At 44.2% G+C, this 17,767-nt stretch overlaps 1 protein-coding gene across 1 annotated transcript in view; it reads left to right on the forward strand.

Annotated features, from left to right (window-relative positions):
• LOC138488167 (uroplakin-3b-like protein 1) overlaps nt 1–14,502 on the forward strand; it is a 329,887-nt gene extending 315,385 nt beyond the window's left edge. Inside the window, exons 5-6 of the mRNA XM_069614956.1 lie at nt 601–730; nt 9,343–14,502. Of these exons, the coding sequence (XP_069471057.1) occupies nt 601–730; nt 9,343–9,505 (293 nt within the window). The 3' untranslated portion in view covers nt 9,506–14,502. The remainder of the gene's footprint in view (nt 1–600; nt 731–9,342) is intronic.
• Nucleotides 14,503–17,767: the final 3,265 nt, after the last annotated feature.

The following is a 17,767-nucleotide window of genomic DNA, read 5'->3' on the forward strand; positions in this document are numbered from 1 at the left end:
TTATTTAGTTTTGGTGTTAATCCCCTGGTCAGGAGTAGGCCCCCCAATAACAAGTAATAAGGGGAAGACCCTGTTTGAAAGAGGCTTTGACTTCAACCTAGAGAGTACTGAATGTTGTGCAAAACGAGGGATAAGGACCACTTGGATAACAACTGTAATAGGATATACCACTGGGTTACCCAAATGGAAATTAAGCAAATCTGCATTCTCTGCTGGGAAAGCCTTTTGATCGGTATGGTGAAGTACTGAAAATTAGCTGGGTTCCCTCTTGGATGGGACAAAGGTACAGCTGGATTTTGTGGGAGGAAGCAGTTGGGTGATCCATGGTTACAACAGTAGAAGACATGGAACTTTGTTGAAGGAACGGATGTCAACTGCATTGTATAGACTGGTGTGACGTTAAATATGTATAGAAGGGAGCTGCAGCATTCCTTAATTTAGGTTGATGGGGCTGTTGGCATTTACTCGAGGGCTTTGCTCCACAGGTATAGATTTTGTGGTGAGCAGTTGACCCCTAACCCCCATTTCAGAGATAAAGGTGCAATAATATGTTGGCATGATCTTTAGACTCTACTCTTATTACTCTACTCTTATTTCCAGCAAATAACCCGTTTGCCATTGACACCAGCATTGTGAGACGCAGCGCTGGGATGATTGTCATCACCACCATTCTCTCCATCCTCCTCGCCATCTTGTTGGGATTGATGATTGCTGTCTTGGTTTATGGATGGTAAGGAATGAGCTCTTAACTAAGTATTGTAAATCCAAGTGCTATGAGAATGGTGCTTGTTTTAGGTCTGTTATTTTATTGTGCAGCTTGCATTCTTCTAGTGTTTGATCAGGTACAAACTTCTATGTATTTTTATTTTGTTAGTCCATTTAAAAAATATATGCTATTGAGTCTGGTTAGTGCCAAATTGGTAGAGAAAGTCTCAGAATGCAATTCTACTTTTGAAATGATGAGCCAGCGTGGTAATAAATGCAGCCACAGATGGATTTCACAAAAACGTTTTCCATATTTAAGTGTTACTTGTCAAACACTATGATCAGGATGCAGTCTTTGTGTGCAAAGGGATACTGGTTTAAGACCATTTATCTGTGCTCTTTTAGCCTGAACAATCGTTTTGCCATTCCCAGATAAGAAAATCTCAGGCGAGATTCCCCAAAAAATTGTTCATTCATTCATTTAGCAATAACACCCGGTCAGGCAGGCTGGATTGGCTGTTATTTCTATTAGCCCTCCAGTTTCCAATCGTAGCACTCCAGTTTCCATTCGGGGAAAACCGGGGTGCTGACAGCACCCCAGTTTCCGGATTGGAAACCCAGGGTGCTATTTTGTATGAATGAATGGGCGATCGCGTTCATTCATACAAAATACTTAAGCAAGAAGGCTAACACGGAGCTGGAAGCCGAGCGGAGCCCCTCTTCCATTTCCATGGCGACCCAGGAGGTTGGAACACCGGCGGTTTTTGATCCTCTGCCAAAAACAATAAGGTGTGTGGGTTAGGGACGCAGGGAGGGGTGTGAACGGTGACCGAGGAAAGTGGGAAGATGGCGGGTCGGAGGAGCAGCCATCAAGTTGCTTGGAACGCCAGCCTGTATTGTAGATTCATCCCGTGTTCCAAGTAACCTGATTTAATGGCTCTCCTGCCCCGGGTGCTAATCTTTTATAATGCACTTATGTAAGCGCAGAACCAGGATTCTAACCTATTTTGTTCTACAGTATACTTCCAGGAGCATCTTTCCTCTAATGCCCCTCAAAATGATTTACTGCATAATCGACTACCTTCGCTATCTTGGAGCGCTTAAAGGTAAATCAATACCTTTATAAAATAGGTGTAATGAGTCTGGTATGGTCCTACTCTACTCTCTTGAAATACCCATATGAGCAGGGGGACAAAACACACCAGTCAGGGCCCTGGACCACTTTGCATAAAATCAAAGAGAATTTTGGGAGCATAAGAATAACCACAGATATTTGTATATGACAAATATGTTTGTGATAAAAGGGTTATATGCTTAAATCACATCATAACGCTCACCCTAACATACATGCTTGGAAGAAATAAACCACTGACTCATACAGCTTTGGGATTTGGATGAGGATGGAATGGATGCACCATGAGTCACTCTATTAGGATTATAGAGCAAATTGGGAAATAACGTTTCCTTTGCACGCAGGATTTTGGTCTTAGGGAAAGGATGGCTTAGTTCCCAATGCACAGACATTTTAAGACCATTATATTTATATATATGATACAAAGCAGAACAACCAGGGGGGAAATTGAAATAGACAACACAAACTTTGAAGAATTAGTATGAGATTATTAGAAATCGTAGAATTGTAGCAAATTATCAAAATGTCGAATAACATGGGAAATACAAATATGTGAAAGTATTGTAACATGCAGTCGGGACAACATTAATGGACCTTTCCTTCAGCACCTGGAAGCCTCATAAAAGAAAGAAAAAACATTAAGAATACATTAATTTAAAAAAAAGATGCAAGCCCATCATTCATAAAAATAGGCAGTCCCATTCAAAGAAACATCCCACAAAATGCTACCGCCAAAAGGAATAACTGATGTGATGTCTTATGCCATAGATAGAAAAACAGAATCGTTTAGCAATGTTGGTGAAGATGTAGATACACACATTTTAGCTATGTGCAGGCATGCCCAGACGATTGTTAGGGACTTCAAATTACAAGATAAATAACTGAACGCAAAATTTCAAATAAGCACTAACAATTACTAGGCTGAGGTTTAAACTCATAAAGCCCGAGAGAATGTTGGTTATAGTAACACCTATGACGTTGCTAAGAAGATTCCAGCATACATGACCTATTCAAAGTGCTACTCGGCCAAGGAAAATCTTCCAAATCCTGCGAGACCTGCCGGTTGGGTTCCTTAGTTTATCTGCTCAACCTAAGAGAAATGCACTCAACCCATAAACTGGATGGAAAACTATTCTTTTCTTTGAAAAAACTTGATAACACATGAAAAATTACCAGCACCTCTAACATCCATTCAGAGGTGTTCTCAGATTTTCCCATCAGGAGGAATGTGCTCTCAGAGGGTAAGCACACTTATCAACAAAGATTGACTCACCGCTGATGCCTCGTATGACACGTAACTGACCATGGGAGCTTGGGCCTTGTCTATGTCCTGTGCATTTGTCTCGACCAACATGTCCTGCATCTGTGCAAAGTTTCAAATACTCCATGGGATCTTTATTCAGTGATGCCGCTTATCAGGGTCTGTGGTGCATCGCCTTTGACTGCTTGTGGTCACTCTTCGGCGAACTTCCTTCCCACAGGCCCAATTTACCACAAACGCCACATGTTTAAATAAATGTGCCTGCAAAATGCAGACACTGGATGATGCCAAATTAATATAATTCGACCCCCCTTTAAAAAAATATGCAAGATGTTGCCAATATATTTCATCATGCAATTGCTGCACAATAATATTTCTATTACATTTCATCAAAAACATATAGCAGTGAAGAACTCTTCCACAACCTAATTCTAAAGTGCCAGAGAATAACCTAACATACTAGAACAGTGCCCTCCCCTCCCGCCCCCCACACAACACCACCTCCAACGCATCTACCTCTGTGGACGGGCTTCTATCTGAGTCCTTCTCTAAAGCAGCCCATACTGGGCCTCATTACGACCCAGGCGGTAAGTTACCGCCTGGGCCGTGACTTTACCACCATGGCGTAAACTATGTTTACGCCATGGTGGTTGGCGGACTTACCGCCCCATTCCGAATTTGGCGGGGCGGTAAGTCCCCAATCCCCATTTACCCTTCCCCATTCCCATTTTTGCCCCATAGGGCATAATGGGAGTGGGGAAGGCGTTAATTACGCCACCGTAAATTACGGTGGCGTAATTAACTCCATGGTCCCTTAGCGCCATGGATTTTAACACCTGCTAAAAGCAGGTGTTAAATCCGCCATGGCGCTAAGGGACCTCGTACTCAGGCGGTAAGGGTCGGCGCTGTTTACGCTGCCGTAAACCCCTTACCGCCTGAGTCGTAATGAGGCCCACTGTGTTGTAAGTCACCTGATCATGGGCAGGAACAGGAGGATTCTCAGGGTTCTGGTGTATGTGGGACCTGTTTTGAGGTAATGACAGCAAGGACAACAAGGATATTCTTCTGCGGGTTCTAGTCTATATTATGTATGAAGGGCTTGCTGTTCCAAAGCCTTGCCTGGTGTGGTGCAGTAGGCACTAAAGGAGTAAGATGATGGGAGGCGCTATCCCTCTCATGCACAAATGACACAAGTCCAGCCATCTTCAAGTCATCCAGGAGACACCTTTACTATCCTATTTAAATAGTGCAGGCTTGAAAATCTAGTCCTGGTTCAATTCAGTAAACTACTTGGAAAAGCACACGTGATAAACATTTCCTAAATGAAAGCCAGACATGCAAACGTATTGTCTGGTTTGAAAGGGGGGTTATCTATCCACCCTAATTGCAGGGGCATCCTACTGCAGTGTGAAATTTGAAGCAGTGCAGCATGCACTGCAGAGCAAGGATTGTCTTCCTCTGGCGAAGCAGCAATTTCATTTTACAAGGACCTTTCTGGTGGGGTGCAGCTAGAGCGCCCATGCTTTTCTATCCATGTTTAAGTACTGCACTCTGTCTTTTTTCCTTTACATCATGGTACTTGTGTTCCTATTTTGCACCTTTTAATTCGAACACTAAATTTCACAATGAATGATGAAAAACAGCAATGGAGCAGCTAATCAGGGAGTTGCTCGGTACAACTTGGGAGCCAGGGTTGTTGCTAGCTCTGGAAAAGATCCGGGGCTACACTAATGTCTGGACTGTCGGGACTCGGGGCTAGCTAGCCTTTCGGTTGTAGCCCCTGAGCTTCTTTCCGGGGCTACAACCAAAAGACCCGGGCTGTAGCCCCCGTGAAGACCCCTAGCAATGCCTCTGCTGGGAGCTCTGTGCAACCGTGACTGTACGGAAATGCTGCTGCAAAGCCCTGCCTGGTGCTGTGCAGGCCCACTTTCTTCTTTGTAGGCATGAGTCTCCGAGTTCTGTTGCTGCTAGGCGTTCCAGCCGGATACGCCCTTCCCAATCACTGTATCACCCACCCCTCAGGACAAGGCGAAGGTCTCATCGCCTAACGCAAGGCAGGCCAGAGGCAGAATTGTGGTCGCTTCTGTGGCTCCACCTGCCCCTGCTGTTCAGAACCCACCCCTCTGCAGGTCTCCCACATTGTCCCAACTTTCCTAAGCTGCAATTGTTTACATTAGCCATGGCTCATTATATGGCAGACGCTCACCAGAGGGTCTGCACGTCATCACCAGACCGCTTAGCACACAATGTTTGAGTTCTACCAGTGGCTATCCAGTGCTTCTGAATTGTGATCCTGGGCATAGCAAACACAATTCCTAGAAGGGGCACTCCACAATGCAAGTAGTCGAGTGGATTCTGTAAGGCCTAGGTATTACAGTTATTACTTTTCCCTCATTAGTCTAATTTATATGCAAGTATCCCTGGAGGAGGTTGCCATTATTTTTATTTTTTATTTCATAGTTTAATGAAATCATAAATAGACTATTTTAAAGCAGCATTTGCTGTTTCTATTCAAGTCACCCTTAATTGCAGACATTAAAAACACACCTAGAAACAAATAGCTCCACAAATTGCATTATGCAGTAAATTCATTGTTTTCTCCATAGGTTTAAATCTGACTTAATAATAAAGGAATGGCTCATGAAACACAGCCCCTCCTCCACCCACACTTGTGATACTAGGCGTGTTAGTAACCATTCACCTTAGTGTAAAACCGTGTATCTCCGCTCGCCCCCCACAGGTAGTCCTAAAAAAGGGTTTCTGAGGTATCAACACTAAATTAACTATCCCACCAGCCCTTCCCAGATCTTTTTATCAAACATATCTTATTAGTCTGAAGGGTCATCAAGTCTTGATTAGATCACGATGCACGCTCAACACCTGAGGACGGCACACAGTGGACTTGTCAAACACAAATGCACGGCTTAATTAGCATTCCCGGCATTGTCTTTCATAAACAATACCCAAAACCCAAAATGTCACACCTAGGGTCGTTCGTTTTCTCGCAAAACATAAAAATACTGCTGTGCAGATTCCACAAAACCTCCAGGGGTTCATCTGCTCTAAGATTTGCATCCCTGTCCCACTAATTTCCAGGGAGGGCATTTTATTTTGTATTAATGCAGAAGTTCATCAGAAGCCTGAGCCTAGTATGTTGGGGCAGTTTATTAATATAATACAAAAAAGGTAGCAGGCGCCCCTCTCTCAGAAGAACACGGCATGATAACCTGTTCAGTGGTTTTTAACCACTTTGAGAGTTCCCAGCCATCTGCTTTTTGCTCACTGTACCTTTCACAGATGGGAAATATCCATTTGCATATCAGTCTTTGTCCCACCCACATGATCAGTCCAGCACCGAAATGCTGTGCAATTCCCTTCTGAACAAGAGCACCAACAGCAACCCCATACACGTATTAATATAATACTGCCTTCTAATTGTTCCATCAACCAATCTTAAATATTTAGAAACTCTGACTTTATAAGTCATGTTAGCAGTGGTTTTTTTAATCCCTTATCTGTGTCCACCCTCTTCATGTAATTATTAAACACTTTGTAAGTGGCATAGTGACCAGCATACAATTACAAGATAGCCCAACATTTCCAAAAATGCATAATGACGAATTAAAAGATCTAGGCTTTGAGACAAACAGGACTTCCTGCAAAATTCCTCTAAAGATTATTTTCTTCACAAAAACATATCTTTCTACAGTATGATATGATATGTCATTTATAACACGCCTGTACACAAGTGTTTCTAGGCGCGGTTAGATTGTTTGAGGTCAGATTGTAACCCATGAGTGGACTGAGATAAAATGCCTAGTTACAGTCAGACATGGTGGGTTGAGGTTTCCTGATGAATACTCAACGCTTTCCAACATAATCTCCCCTCTATTCTAGTCAAGTCAATTGCACATTTGGGAAGCCACATTTTCGCCCACATCTCATTGCTGGTGTCACGATTCCTTGAAAAGGCTGAATAACAATGTAAGTTAAAAGGCCTGCCTATATACAATCAAAGCCAGCCAAGGCCCCCATTATTTGAGTGGGATTATTTGTCAGCTGATTTATTAACATTTTCCAAGTGGCTTTGGAATCAAAGAATATCTGTAGATATGGGACGTCAATAACCACCTCCTGACTATGTGCATCTATTTGCCACTTAATATGGAGGTAATATGAACAAATTACAAAGACACTATTCAAATGGTTAACAGCAAGCTGGTATGCTACGCAACTCTACTGTAATGTTTAAACATTCAGTGAAATGTTGAATGTTATTGTTAAAGGATATTTGTACCGCGCACTATCACCACCGGAGTGGTCCCCTGGCACCCTGGTGGCTCTGAAAAGGAGAAGGGGTTGGTGAGCTAGTGGGAATAAGCTGGAAAAGTGCAAGAGAGCAGTAATGTTCCGTTGGCAGCCTCAGCCCCGTGGGTCCGTTGGCTGGGCTTGGGGTGTTTTTTTACGGTCGGTAGTCATTGTGTGCTGTTGTGCGGGTCTATGTGTGGTTTGTTTTGTTGTTGCAGTGTAGTGAAGTTTGTGCAGATTGTTGTGTTGTAGGCTTGTGGTTGTGTTTAGTTAGAGTTTGAGAGCTGTATGCAGAGGGCTGACATTGTTAGTGGATTGGATAATTGGCATTCCTGTCCTTGCAATTATGTTTAGGTGTGATGCCTACTATCATTCGCTATTCCATCTGAGTGTGGCACTTGCTAATCTTCAATATCCTATCTAGCTGCGAGGCATGCCAGTGATCACGTTTCCATCCAAGTGTGGCACTTGGTAACATTCACAGTTTCATCTAAGTGTGGCACATGCTAGCACTCACAATCCTATCTAGATGCGACGCAGGCTGAAGTTAAGAATTCCGTGTAAGTGTGGCACATGCTAATATTCACATTTCTATCTGGGTGTGACGCAGGCTAAAGTTAAGAATTCCGTCTAAGTGTGGCAGAAACTAACATTGTTACACCTGTCTAAATGTGACGCATGCTAATCTTCACAGTTCTCTCTAGGTGTGGCCCTTGTTAACATTAGCAAGTATATTAATATATAATGCAAGGAAACATTTACAGTCCAGCCATGAATAGATTTAGCATGGTGGTCACAAATCTCTCTAGGTATGCATACCGCACGCCATCTTTACTCTGGTAACACATTGATGTAAGAGTGTTTCCCACAAAAGACAGCCTGCCCTCTACCTGTTCCAGGCTCACTTCACTTAAGTGTAGTTCAGACAAGTTGTCTATCAAGTTTTTTGCAAGATCTATGTTGCAGAATCTTAAAACAGGACATTTGTTGTATCACTGATTAAACAGGTGTGCAACGTCAAAATGTTTTCATTAACAGGTCAGACATTTGTGTTAACTCGCCTGGTGGGTAAAGTTAATCTAAGGAAATGTTGATTGCATGGGGGATATTGGGATTCCGGAGCCGAACTCGAGTCCATCTCCTGAAGACCCTGAAGGTGAAAACTCTCCAATATGGCTGTTGAGGATGCTCTTTGAGGCAATTATCACTATATTGATATCCTCCTGTTATAGAAACTATTATATGAAATGTACGTTTCTTGGCCAATGAAACTGGGAGCATAGATCACACCACAATGATTACTACATTGACTTAATCGAGTGGCACCATACTTCACTGCAAAACATTTGCAGGTTCCTATCGATAAGTCAAAATGAGTGGCTACTGGGAATCTAAGGACACACTAGATATATATTCTAAATTAAATCCTGCTTGAAAGAGTATTCATGTATGGATATCCTAGCTGGAAGATTACTCCGGAAATCTCTATCTCTAGCCACCATCACTGGTAAAGCCAGATTGACCCAAAAGCAAATCAGAGGTTTTCCCGAGAAGCCACTGCCTCAGAATGGCCACTATGGCTGGGATAGAGGTGGTGGAAATGATGGGTATACCTGACATGCGAATGCCTCCATCCCTATACCTACCAGTCATTCCGAGGCACATCTCCAACAAAGCTTTTCCTTGTTGAATGTTTGGTCCCAGAGTAATTTTGTGCTGTTATTATCCATTGAGTGTTTGGAATGTACACACCCAATGTTGTTGAAAATCCATATCTGTTTTCAACTTTCTCCAGCTTAAAAATAAGATGTGAATTATTCAATTTCTGTGTGGTGCCAAAACTATCCCTAATTACAGTGCCAACTCATGTGTCTTAGAGGTGAAAGTAATCCACTGCTTTCTTTTAACAAATTGAATGTGTACCTTTCTCTTGCAGGTCTGACCTTTGTCGGTTACCAACCTTTTCATGGAGTGGCTTCTATCACGTGAGACATTTCGGATCCCTAAGAGTCCACACGTATGCTACCCACCACATACCATCTGGGCGGGTTGCTGAGAACCTGTGGGCGAGAGGAACCCACTCCAACACCTGCTGCTGAACCCGGCCATGTCTCCTATTGCTGCCAATGTCCCACTGATACCCTTTCACTCTGGTGCACCAGTTTACACCCAAGGAGCACAGATGGAGGGGGGCTGATGGAGTCATGTATTCAAAAATGTCTTCTGTTATGATTCTGCACTACTGTCATTTTTCATGCCTGGCCTACTCCTCTGTGCTAAACAAAGATATAGGGCCTCATTACGACCCTGGCGGTACGGGGTAAACGGCGCCGTAAAAGGTTTACCCCGTACCGCCTCATTACGAGGTCAAACCAGGCGTGCTTACCGGGTCCCGCGAGGGGAAGAGGGAGCAAACAACGGGCCAACTCGTAATGGCCTGTTGTTTTCTCCCTCTCCCATTCCCATTCAGCCCTATGGGGGCTGAAATGGGAATGGGGAAGGACCGGGTCCGGGTCCTTGGAGGGAGGAATTACCGGGCCTTCCGAACTTGTAATGGCCCGGTAATTCCTCTTTCTGAGGACCCGGACGCGATTTCGGCGGCAGCCATGCCGCCAACAGCGGCATGGCTACCGCCGAGGTCGTAATGAGGCCTATAATGTCCTTTCCCTGCCCGAAAAAAGGTAAAGGTTTGAATCCCGCTTATCAAAGAGCAACGTTGCCGAATTCTGCTTTTAATAGGGCTCTCTTTCTGTCTCCCTCTTTCCTGTCGCTTTTGGGGGGGTTCTCCCCCTAGCTCCGGTTCCGTTCCTGCTCCATGGCCCTCTCCCACCCCACGCTCTGCCCCCTTCCGTTTCCTTACCTGTTGTGCGTTGATCTGTTTTCAGCGCCCTGCTGTGCGTTGCCCTTCCCCAGACTGAAACATTGCACGTCCACATGCTTCTGCAGTGTCCCAGGAATAGGACTTCCCAACAGTCTACAATGTTGTGGAAGAGTGAAAAGAATCTTGGATGTGATATCCACCCAAGAAAACATAAAGCAGTGCCCTGTGCTTGGACGGAGGGTCTGTTTCCTGCTACAAGGAATAGATACCATCTTGGAAATTGGACCGAAGGTGACTGAAATGGTTGTCACCTACAACAGGCCGGTTCTAATGTATTGCCAGAACTGTGTCAAGGGTCAGATGAAGGTGTGTCGGGTGCGTGGGGGCCAATTTCAATGTAGAGCCCCCATGCTTACGTCTGAGGCATTGCATGGGGCGCAGAGATTTCAGAGATAGAGGAATGCATATTATCATGGGATAGGCCGCTGCAAGGGAGCTGAAACACTACATGTCTGCTGAAAAGCTATTAATGTGTCAGCAAGATGCTAATATAATCTAAACCCAGCTAATAAAGATGCTGGTAGAGGGGGGATTCGCCATTTTATAATATGCTCTCCTGCCATTTTGGGTTGGATTTCTTTCAAATGAAGGTTGTTTAGCACAGGTTGTTTATAGTATTTCACTGGAGCATCGGCCCTCATGCATAGAGCTACATGGTTTACAGAAGCCCAATGGTGCTGCTTAGCTGGCCTAAGCACCTGAGCATTTATGGAGAATTTCCTGACTGAACCCCCTGGCCCTTAGGTTTCCTAGCTCTTTCTAGCCTATGGGAAGATGCACCTCCTTGTGAACAAACTGTTTGATTGCTTCTGGGTGGCATCGATGCCATGTGAGTGGCGCGCCCCTGCTGACAAGTGTTCCTTACTCGATGGCCACTGCCCAGACAGGTGGGCAGGCGCAGTGACCAAATCTGTAATACAAATGGGCCCTTGGATAGAAATGGATTGCAAACAGCTTTGCAATCGTTTTGTATCCATTTTGCACTTGCACACTTGTTTTAATGTTAGCCACTGGGTGCCAAACATTCCAATCTGCATTCTTAGGACTGAATAAAATTCAAAAACGGGAAGAGAGTAAAACCATTATTTCTATCTAGGAAATCTGGACTCCAGTTTTTTCTCACTGATACCATTCACCACATGCGATGGGTGATACGGACTGGCTGGCAGATGCCACGCCTATCACCAAGGTGCTTTGCCCACCACCTTTATATAATGCATGTGACCTCTGTTGGGAGCTGTACAGGGCTAGCAGTTGGATACGATTCTGGGATTATAAATCAAGCCAACGTGCCCCTTAACAGGAGCCTCAGTGCCTTTGAGTGAGAGATTGCTCTAGACTAGTGTAAACACAGTGCTGGAAATGGAATAAAATGTACTGGGGGACCTCCCCCTCAACCTTTGCTGCATGCAGGGGTATCAGGTGAGGGGGAAGTGGATTGTCAGAGGTGTTGATGGCACTGAAGGGCAGAGCTAGGTGTCAAAATATTTGAGTTCCCTGAATATAGGATGCTGGATGCTTTGCATAAAAATAAAGTGCATTTTGGGAACATAAAAGGGGGATTCGGCGGGAAACCCCCCGATTTGGAGTAAATCCAGGAAGAGAGGATGGAGGGTGAAGAAATTTCATTATTTCGATTTTTTTGTCGGCTGCTTAAAATCGACAGAAAAAAATCCAAATATTGACATAGAACCCATTTCATCTGTCAGAATAGTTATCATGACAGTAAAATGTATGCACGGCATGTGACATATATATACAGCTTTGGACTGTTTCATTGTTTGAGTTTGGGATGCCCAAACATGTGCAATGGAAGACTTTCAGATGCAATTTGTGAAGTCATGGCATATCACCGCTCGCATTGAGACTCCAAACGCACAGCGTTCAGGAGACTCACGGCAGAGAATCTCCTCGAATTAGGGGGGATCTGGGGCCTCGGAACAGCACACCGGTAAGACAATGGGTCTCATCACGAGTTGGGCGGTAGCCCTTAAATGCAGCGGTAACGCTATTAGTGCTGCATTTAAGGGCCCGCCCAATCACAAGTCTGGCAGCATTTACCCCCAGCTCCAAGCTTGTGGTAAATGTGCCAGAAACATGCTGATTTTCGGCGCAATTACCGTGCAGTCTGCGGAATGGGGAATTACATTTACCACTCAACCCGTGATTCGGCGGTAACGCAAATACAGTGGGGCAGTGTCCGAGTCGGGATACTGCCCAATTGGTGATGAAGCCCAATGTTTCCAGGAGCACATCTCAGTTTTGTTCCGGCCCCATTCCTGCCTGTGTAAGCAAGGATAAACCCAGTGACATGATGGGAAATAGTATGCGCCAATATTCAGGCAATAATGCCTTATTTTTCGGAACACGTCGGGATTGGCGTGCTTATAGCAGCAAACCCCGCATCTCATGGTGTCGGGAGCTGTCCATCAATTCCCCCGATAGGGCAAATACTTGCACTTGAGAGTATTGCTTGGACTGTGATGCCTCAGGATATCTGATGCCTCATGCCTCCCAGTCGCAGAGTCACTATGGGTTGCACAAGATAGTGAGAGGGAGGAATGGACAGTCCAAAGAATATTCCTGGTTCTGGAAGTGAATGGTCAATTAATGATGCCACCTAATGCAGAATTAACATGTAGTTAAGCATTCTTGTTTACCCATCTCTCACACCCTTCGATTGAAGACGAGATGGATAGGGTGCCATGGGGCACCAGATTTTCTGAGCACACCCGAGTCACTTGCCTCACCCGCAAAGGCCCCTAACTCTCAACTAGGCCCTTCAACATGCACATGCTCCGACCCATGGAGTAATCTAGTTTGAACTTCCTACATTGGCTTAATGACATATATAGCTTGAAGAGGTTGGCTCCCATGGCAAGGCACAAATAACTTGATGCCCTATAACTGGATTTTCCTAAAAATATTAATAGGTAGACACATCACCATGGGCAATGACACCACACCCATCTCCCTGATGTTTCTGTTGCTTTCCTTCTCTCCCTTTTCTTTGACTGTCCTTTGACTGATCCTCACTAATACCAAATCTGAAGTGTCTACTGGACAACCTGGGGATAGCCTTTCATATAGCAGCGGTCGTCAAACAGTCCTTATTCATCCTCCATAAACTCACAAAGATTCCTCACTTTCACTCCTCATGATTTGCATGCAATAGTGGCCTGCACAATCACCATCTTCTTTACTCTTTAAACCAAGATTTAAGCATGCAATCTTAAGCAAAAAAGTCCAGTGGGCAGCAACTAGACTTGTCAGGCCACATTCTGGGCCCATTTTATAATATGGCTTTCACCGCCTAGGTGCACGGCAGACATGGCCCGTAATGGGCGGCAGCCTGAGCCATGGTAGGTCTGAGCGAAGCATGGCCCACCTCCATAGGAAAAGAAAAAAAGTTTAAAATGGCCACCGCCATTAAAATGGAAAAGGGACTAAGTCCCGTTTCAGATGACGGTGGTCATAAAAAAAGGAAAACCGTGGCCATCGTCATTTGAAAAGGGATCTAGTCCCTTTTCTATGTTATGCCACACGTGCGGTTGGTGATTGCAGAATCACACCTGGGGCAGATTATGATTGGATAATCTGTCTTTCCCGGATGCGAATAGTCCATTAAGTTAGAATTGCCTACAGAATTTGTTGCCATGTCTACAAGTTCTTAGCGGAAATGTGCATTACTTTTTTGCTGTCCCAAGGTGAACACAAACGTATTTCTCAGAGCAGTAACTTCATGCATTGAATTCTGCTTTGCACCAAGTAAACAACTTTTAGATGTAACTTAACTTCTCCCCATTGCTCCTTCTGACCTAGACAGATTCTCAGACACTAACCTGGTCTGGTAAGCAGAGTCATATAAACTTCATGTAACATAGTATTGGTCTCTGTATTAATCTGGACGTCTTTCCAATGTAAAGTAAACTAGGATATATATGTAGTCTAAGGGCCTGTGAGAGGGTTGATTTAGGCAATCTTACATATCTTCAAATAGCACAAGGGAGGTGAAGACTTCTGCAGATAAACTGCCCCTGCAGCAGTGGTCAGTACATCATTATATAAGGACCTGCACCGTGGCATGCCAAAGGCCAGTTTCAGCAATGTGGGGAAACATGTGATGCTGCGTTTATCCTGCCTGGTGTTTTCCCTGAAGATAATACTATGTAAACATATTTAAAAATGTATTTATCAATAAATGATTCTTGATCCCAACAAGAGTGTTGTTGCTTAAGTGTGTGGATGTGGGAGATGTCATTAAGAGGAGAACACATCATTTGATTCTGTTCTGTGATGTACAAAGAACCCTCTGAGCAAATCCACAACTAAGGTGGGGGTGGGGATATACTTAGGCAAGAGAGATATGCCTTTAGGAGTGTCATAAACAAGTACTTTAGCAGGGCCAAGCTTTTCCCATTAACATAGTTTTTCCGTTTTTTAGAGAATTGTTATAACAGAGAATTAGCTGCCAGTAGCAGGGGCACAGGAAATGTTAGCTGTAGCCGAAAATTCCCAAACTTGACATTGTTTACATGGAAAGTCACGTGTTTGTGTGGTCCGGTTCCAACCGTGTTAAAGAAAGGGTGGACTGGGGTTAGAAACATGGATTTGGGAAATAATAAGTTAAGACCAGTGCAATCCTCTTGTGTATATATTGAAAAAAGTAGGACAGGCGCGCACCCTAGTTCCCAGTCAAAAATTCTTAATGCAAATAGTAACTGGGCTAAATCCCAACAACATGCAGTAGTAACAGAGTTGAATACCATGATGCAGTAATAACAGGGTTGAATCCCATGTGTTTCAGTTCCAATTTTTCTGTTGATTTTCTCCTCCTAGTACTTTCTTGTGCATATATTTGCATCACATCACGCTTTAATGAGAAGTTATTTTCCCAAACCCACACGATTTCTAAATTACTGTATCAATTAGAATCTAGGACTTTGGGTGCAAAGTTGGCAAATCTATCCATCCCACAGCTTTTTTGACTGCTTGGGGTGCCAGTAGGAGGAGAGCATTGGGAGTTGTTCCCAGTGATCACACGCTGCTCACTATTAGACACCACACAGATATAGGGAGTGGGCACAATCACACATCACAAAACTGGGTACCCCAAGAAAGAGAAAGGCGAGGTGGTGTAAATTCGGTCAAACAATACAGGCAAAAGAGAAATATGAATGAGTCTAATGGGCCTGGATAGAAGATGGTACCCTTTATAAGGTCTGTGGTGTGCAGCACCCATAAGAGGCCTTAAAGGAGGCTAGACCAAAATATACAAGAGATAAAAGTACTCCCCACCGTACATTACAAGGATATTACAAGTCAGCGAGGTGTTCTGTCGCAAAATAGGAACGAGGCTGTAAGCTAATTTGCACTATACTGTCATGGACAACTGAGATGACTTTTGCAATATCCTTTGTACGTAGATGAACGGTTATTTTATTCCTTATAAGGTATGGTCAGAGCTTAGTCCCTTTTAATACTTGGCCTATAGCTCACTCAGACAAGTGGTAACTTGTAGGTAAGATCTTGCTCTGTGTAGATTACAAAATAAACCTGATACCATAACATTATCCTTATCAACTAGTGACTGATTGTGGGATAAATCTCAGAAGAAAATAATCTGTTAAAAATAGTCATTGTTTTAAGTTTTAAAGTGTGGCTGAATATGTTTGTAGGAATCCTCAGCGGCAGGTACACGCAGAGAAAACAAGATATATATTCTGTATTCATGGATATGAATACTTTTTATAAATAGGTTACACAGTTGGGTGGATTTCTTGTGTATTACCTTTATTGATAAGCTACACTCTGGCACATGCTTCTGTTTTGCCAGTTCTGTGGCTTTGTCAAGGCTGAAACAACTCAAAAATTAAGATGACTCAAGGAATTACATATTTGTTTCTATAAAGTTTGTAGGGGAGGACTGGCCGCGAGGCCCTCCTCACCTGCAGCCTTCTCCCCAGGTGAGGACCATGACTCGGTGGCCGTCCCCTCATGCCACCCGGGCCCAGGTGGAGGAGGGGTCACCCGCCGACGACATTGCCCACACATATCCGTTCCCTGCATATACCAAAATTCAGTTAGGCCTAGAAGCCATCTTGTTTAGCAAACATGGCGTGAGTTCAGCACACTGTAACGAGGCCCCCACCTTTGGAGGGCCTTTCATGCATCTCCGCCGCCGCAGTAGCCCTGGTAGATCCGCTGCGAGCGCGTTCCCATGAGAAAGTCGGGTATGAGCTAACCCGAGATGCTAACACTGTAACATTTTATCGTTCACAATGTAATATTGCACCCCGCATGACCTGGTCCGCGAGGCCGGGGTGACGGGAAAAAAGCTGAAGCATCACTATCTGAAGAAAGTAGAAAATAATTCAAGTATTGGTATCAACGAACTACCTCTGTTTAAACAGATCCTGTAAACTGTGAATAAACCATAAAGATGTAACGTTACATGATACCACCCCAGGTCTGGACTAGTGCTGCTATAACCACAGAGAAAGATGTCGACCAAATGTATAGCCTTTATCTGTATAAGTGTTCTTACAATTTTATGTAGAAACCTGAACTCATATATGTTTTCTTAATCACCTAAAGCAGCGAGCATCAATTTCTGTAGGCCATAACCTAGAACTACCTCGTGTAACGTCTAATGTACATAAAATAATCACACCATGTAGTAAATATAATGTTAGGTAACGAAAAGGTACTCGGACCTACTGTATTAAAGAAATGTGTAACGAAATTGAAATATATATGTGTGTTTAAATAACATCAAAATAAGGCGGAACATTATAAAAGTTCTGCATTCAAAAGTTAGCAACGCACGAGGAAAAAACCTTTGTGAATATATGCAAGGCCATTCTCCCTCCCACCCTACCAAGCCTGCCAGATAAAGAAGCTAAGGCCTGTGCCGCGCTCCCTCACCTCCCCCAACCAAGCTGGAGCCGCTTCAGAGAGTCAGAGGCCCCGGTACCGCACCCAAGGCCACAGCCCGCCACCTGTGTTATTTACAGCACAGTAATAAACCCACGTTTAAATCCACTGATCTACCAGCACCCTCTCGTAAATTCCACAACCCCCCCTAGACCACCCCAAGAATCATGACCCCGTGCAAAGACGACCCCCATCACTGGGACAAGACACAGAGACCCATTTATATAATAACTTCTAACGCGGCAGACAGACATGTATCATTCGGCTCAGGCCCCAGAGCCCAGCCCCTCGACCTAAAATACCGGTCAAATAGGACACAGGTAAATCTCACCCCAACCGACAACCACCGGACCTCTCACGAGGTGCATTCCTCATGTGTTGCGTTTATTTTATAAGACAAACTGCTGAGCGATTTATTGATGAACTTAGATGTCGTTTCTTGAATAACTGCAGTGTGCATGGCCTAGGGCAAACGAGTCAGGAAAGGTATTCATCTTTGTCACAGGCTGCCCCAGCATACCAACACCGCTCGGATGACCTCAAG

Source organism: Ambystoma mexicanum, chromosome 9 (assembly GCF_040938575.1).
Source record: "Ambystoma mexicanum isolate Mex_15411 chromosome 9, UKY_AmexF1_1, whole genome shotgun sequence".
Classification (NCBI taxonomy): Eukaryota; Metazoa; Chordata; class Amphibia; order Caudata; family Ambystomatidae; genus Ambystoma; species Ambystoma mexicanum.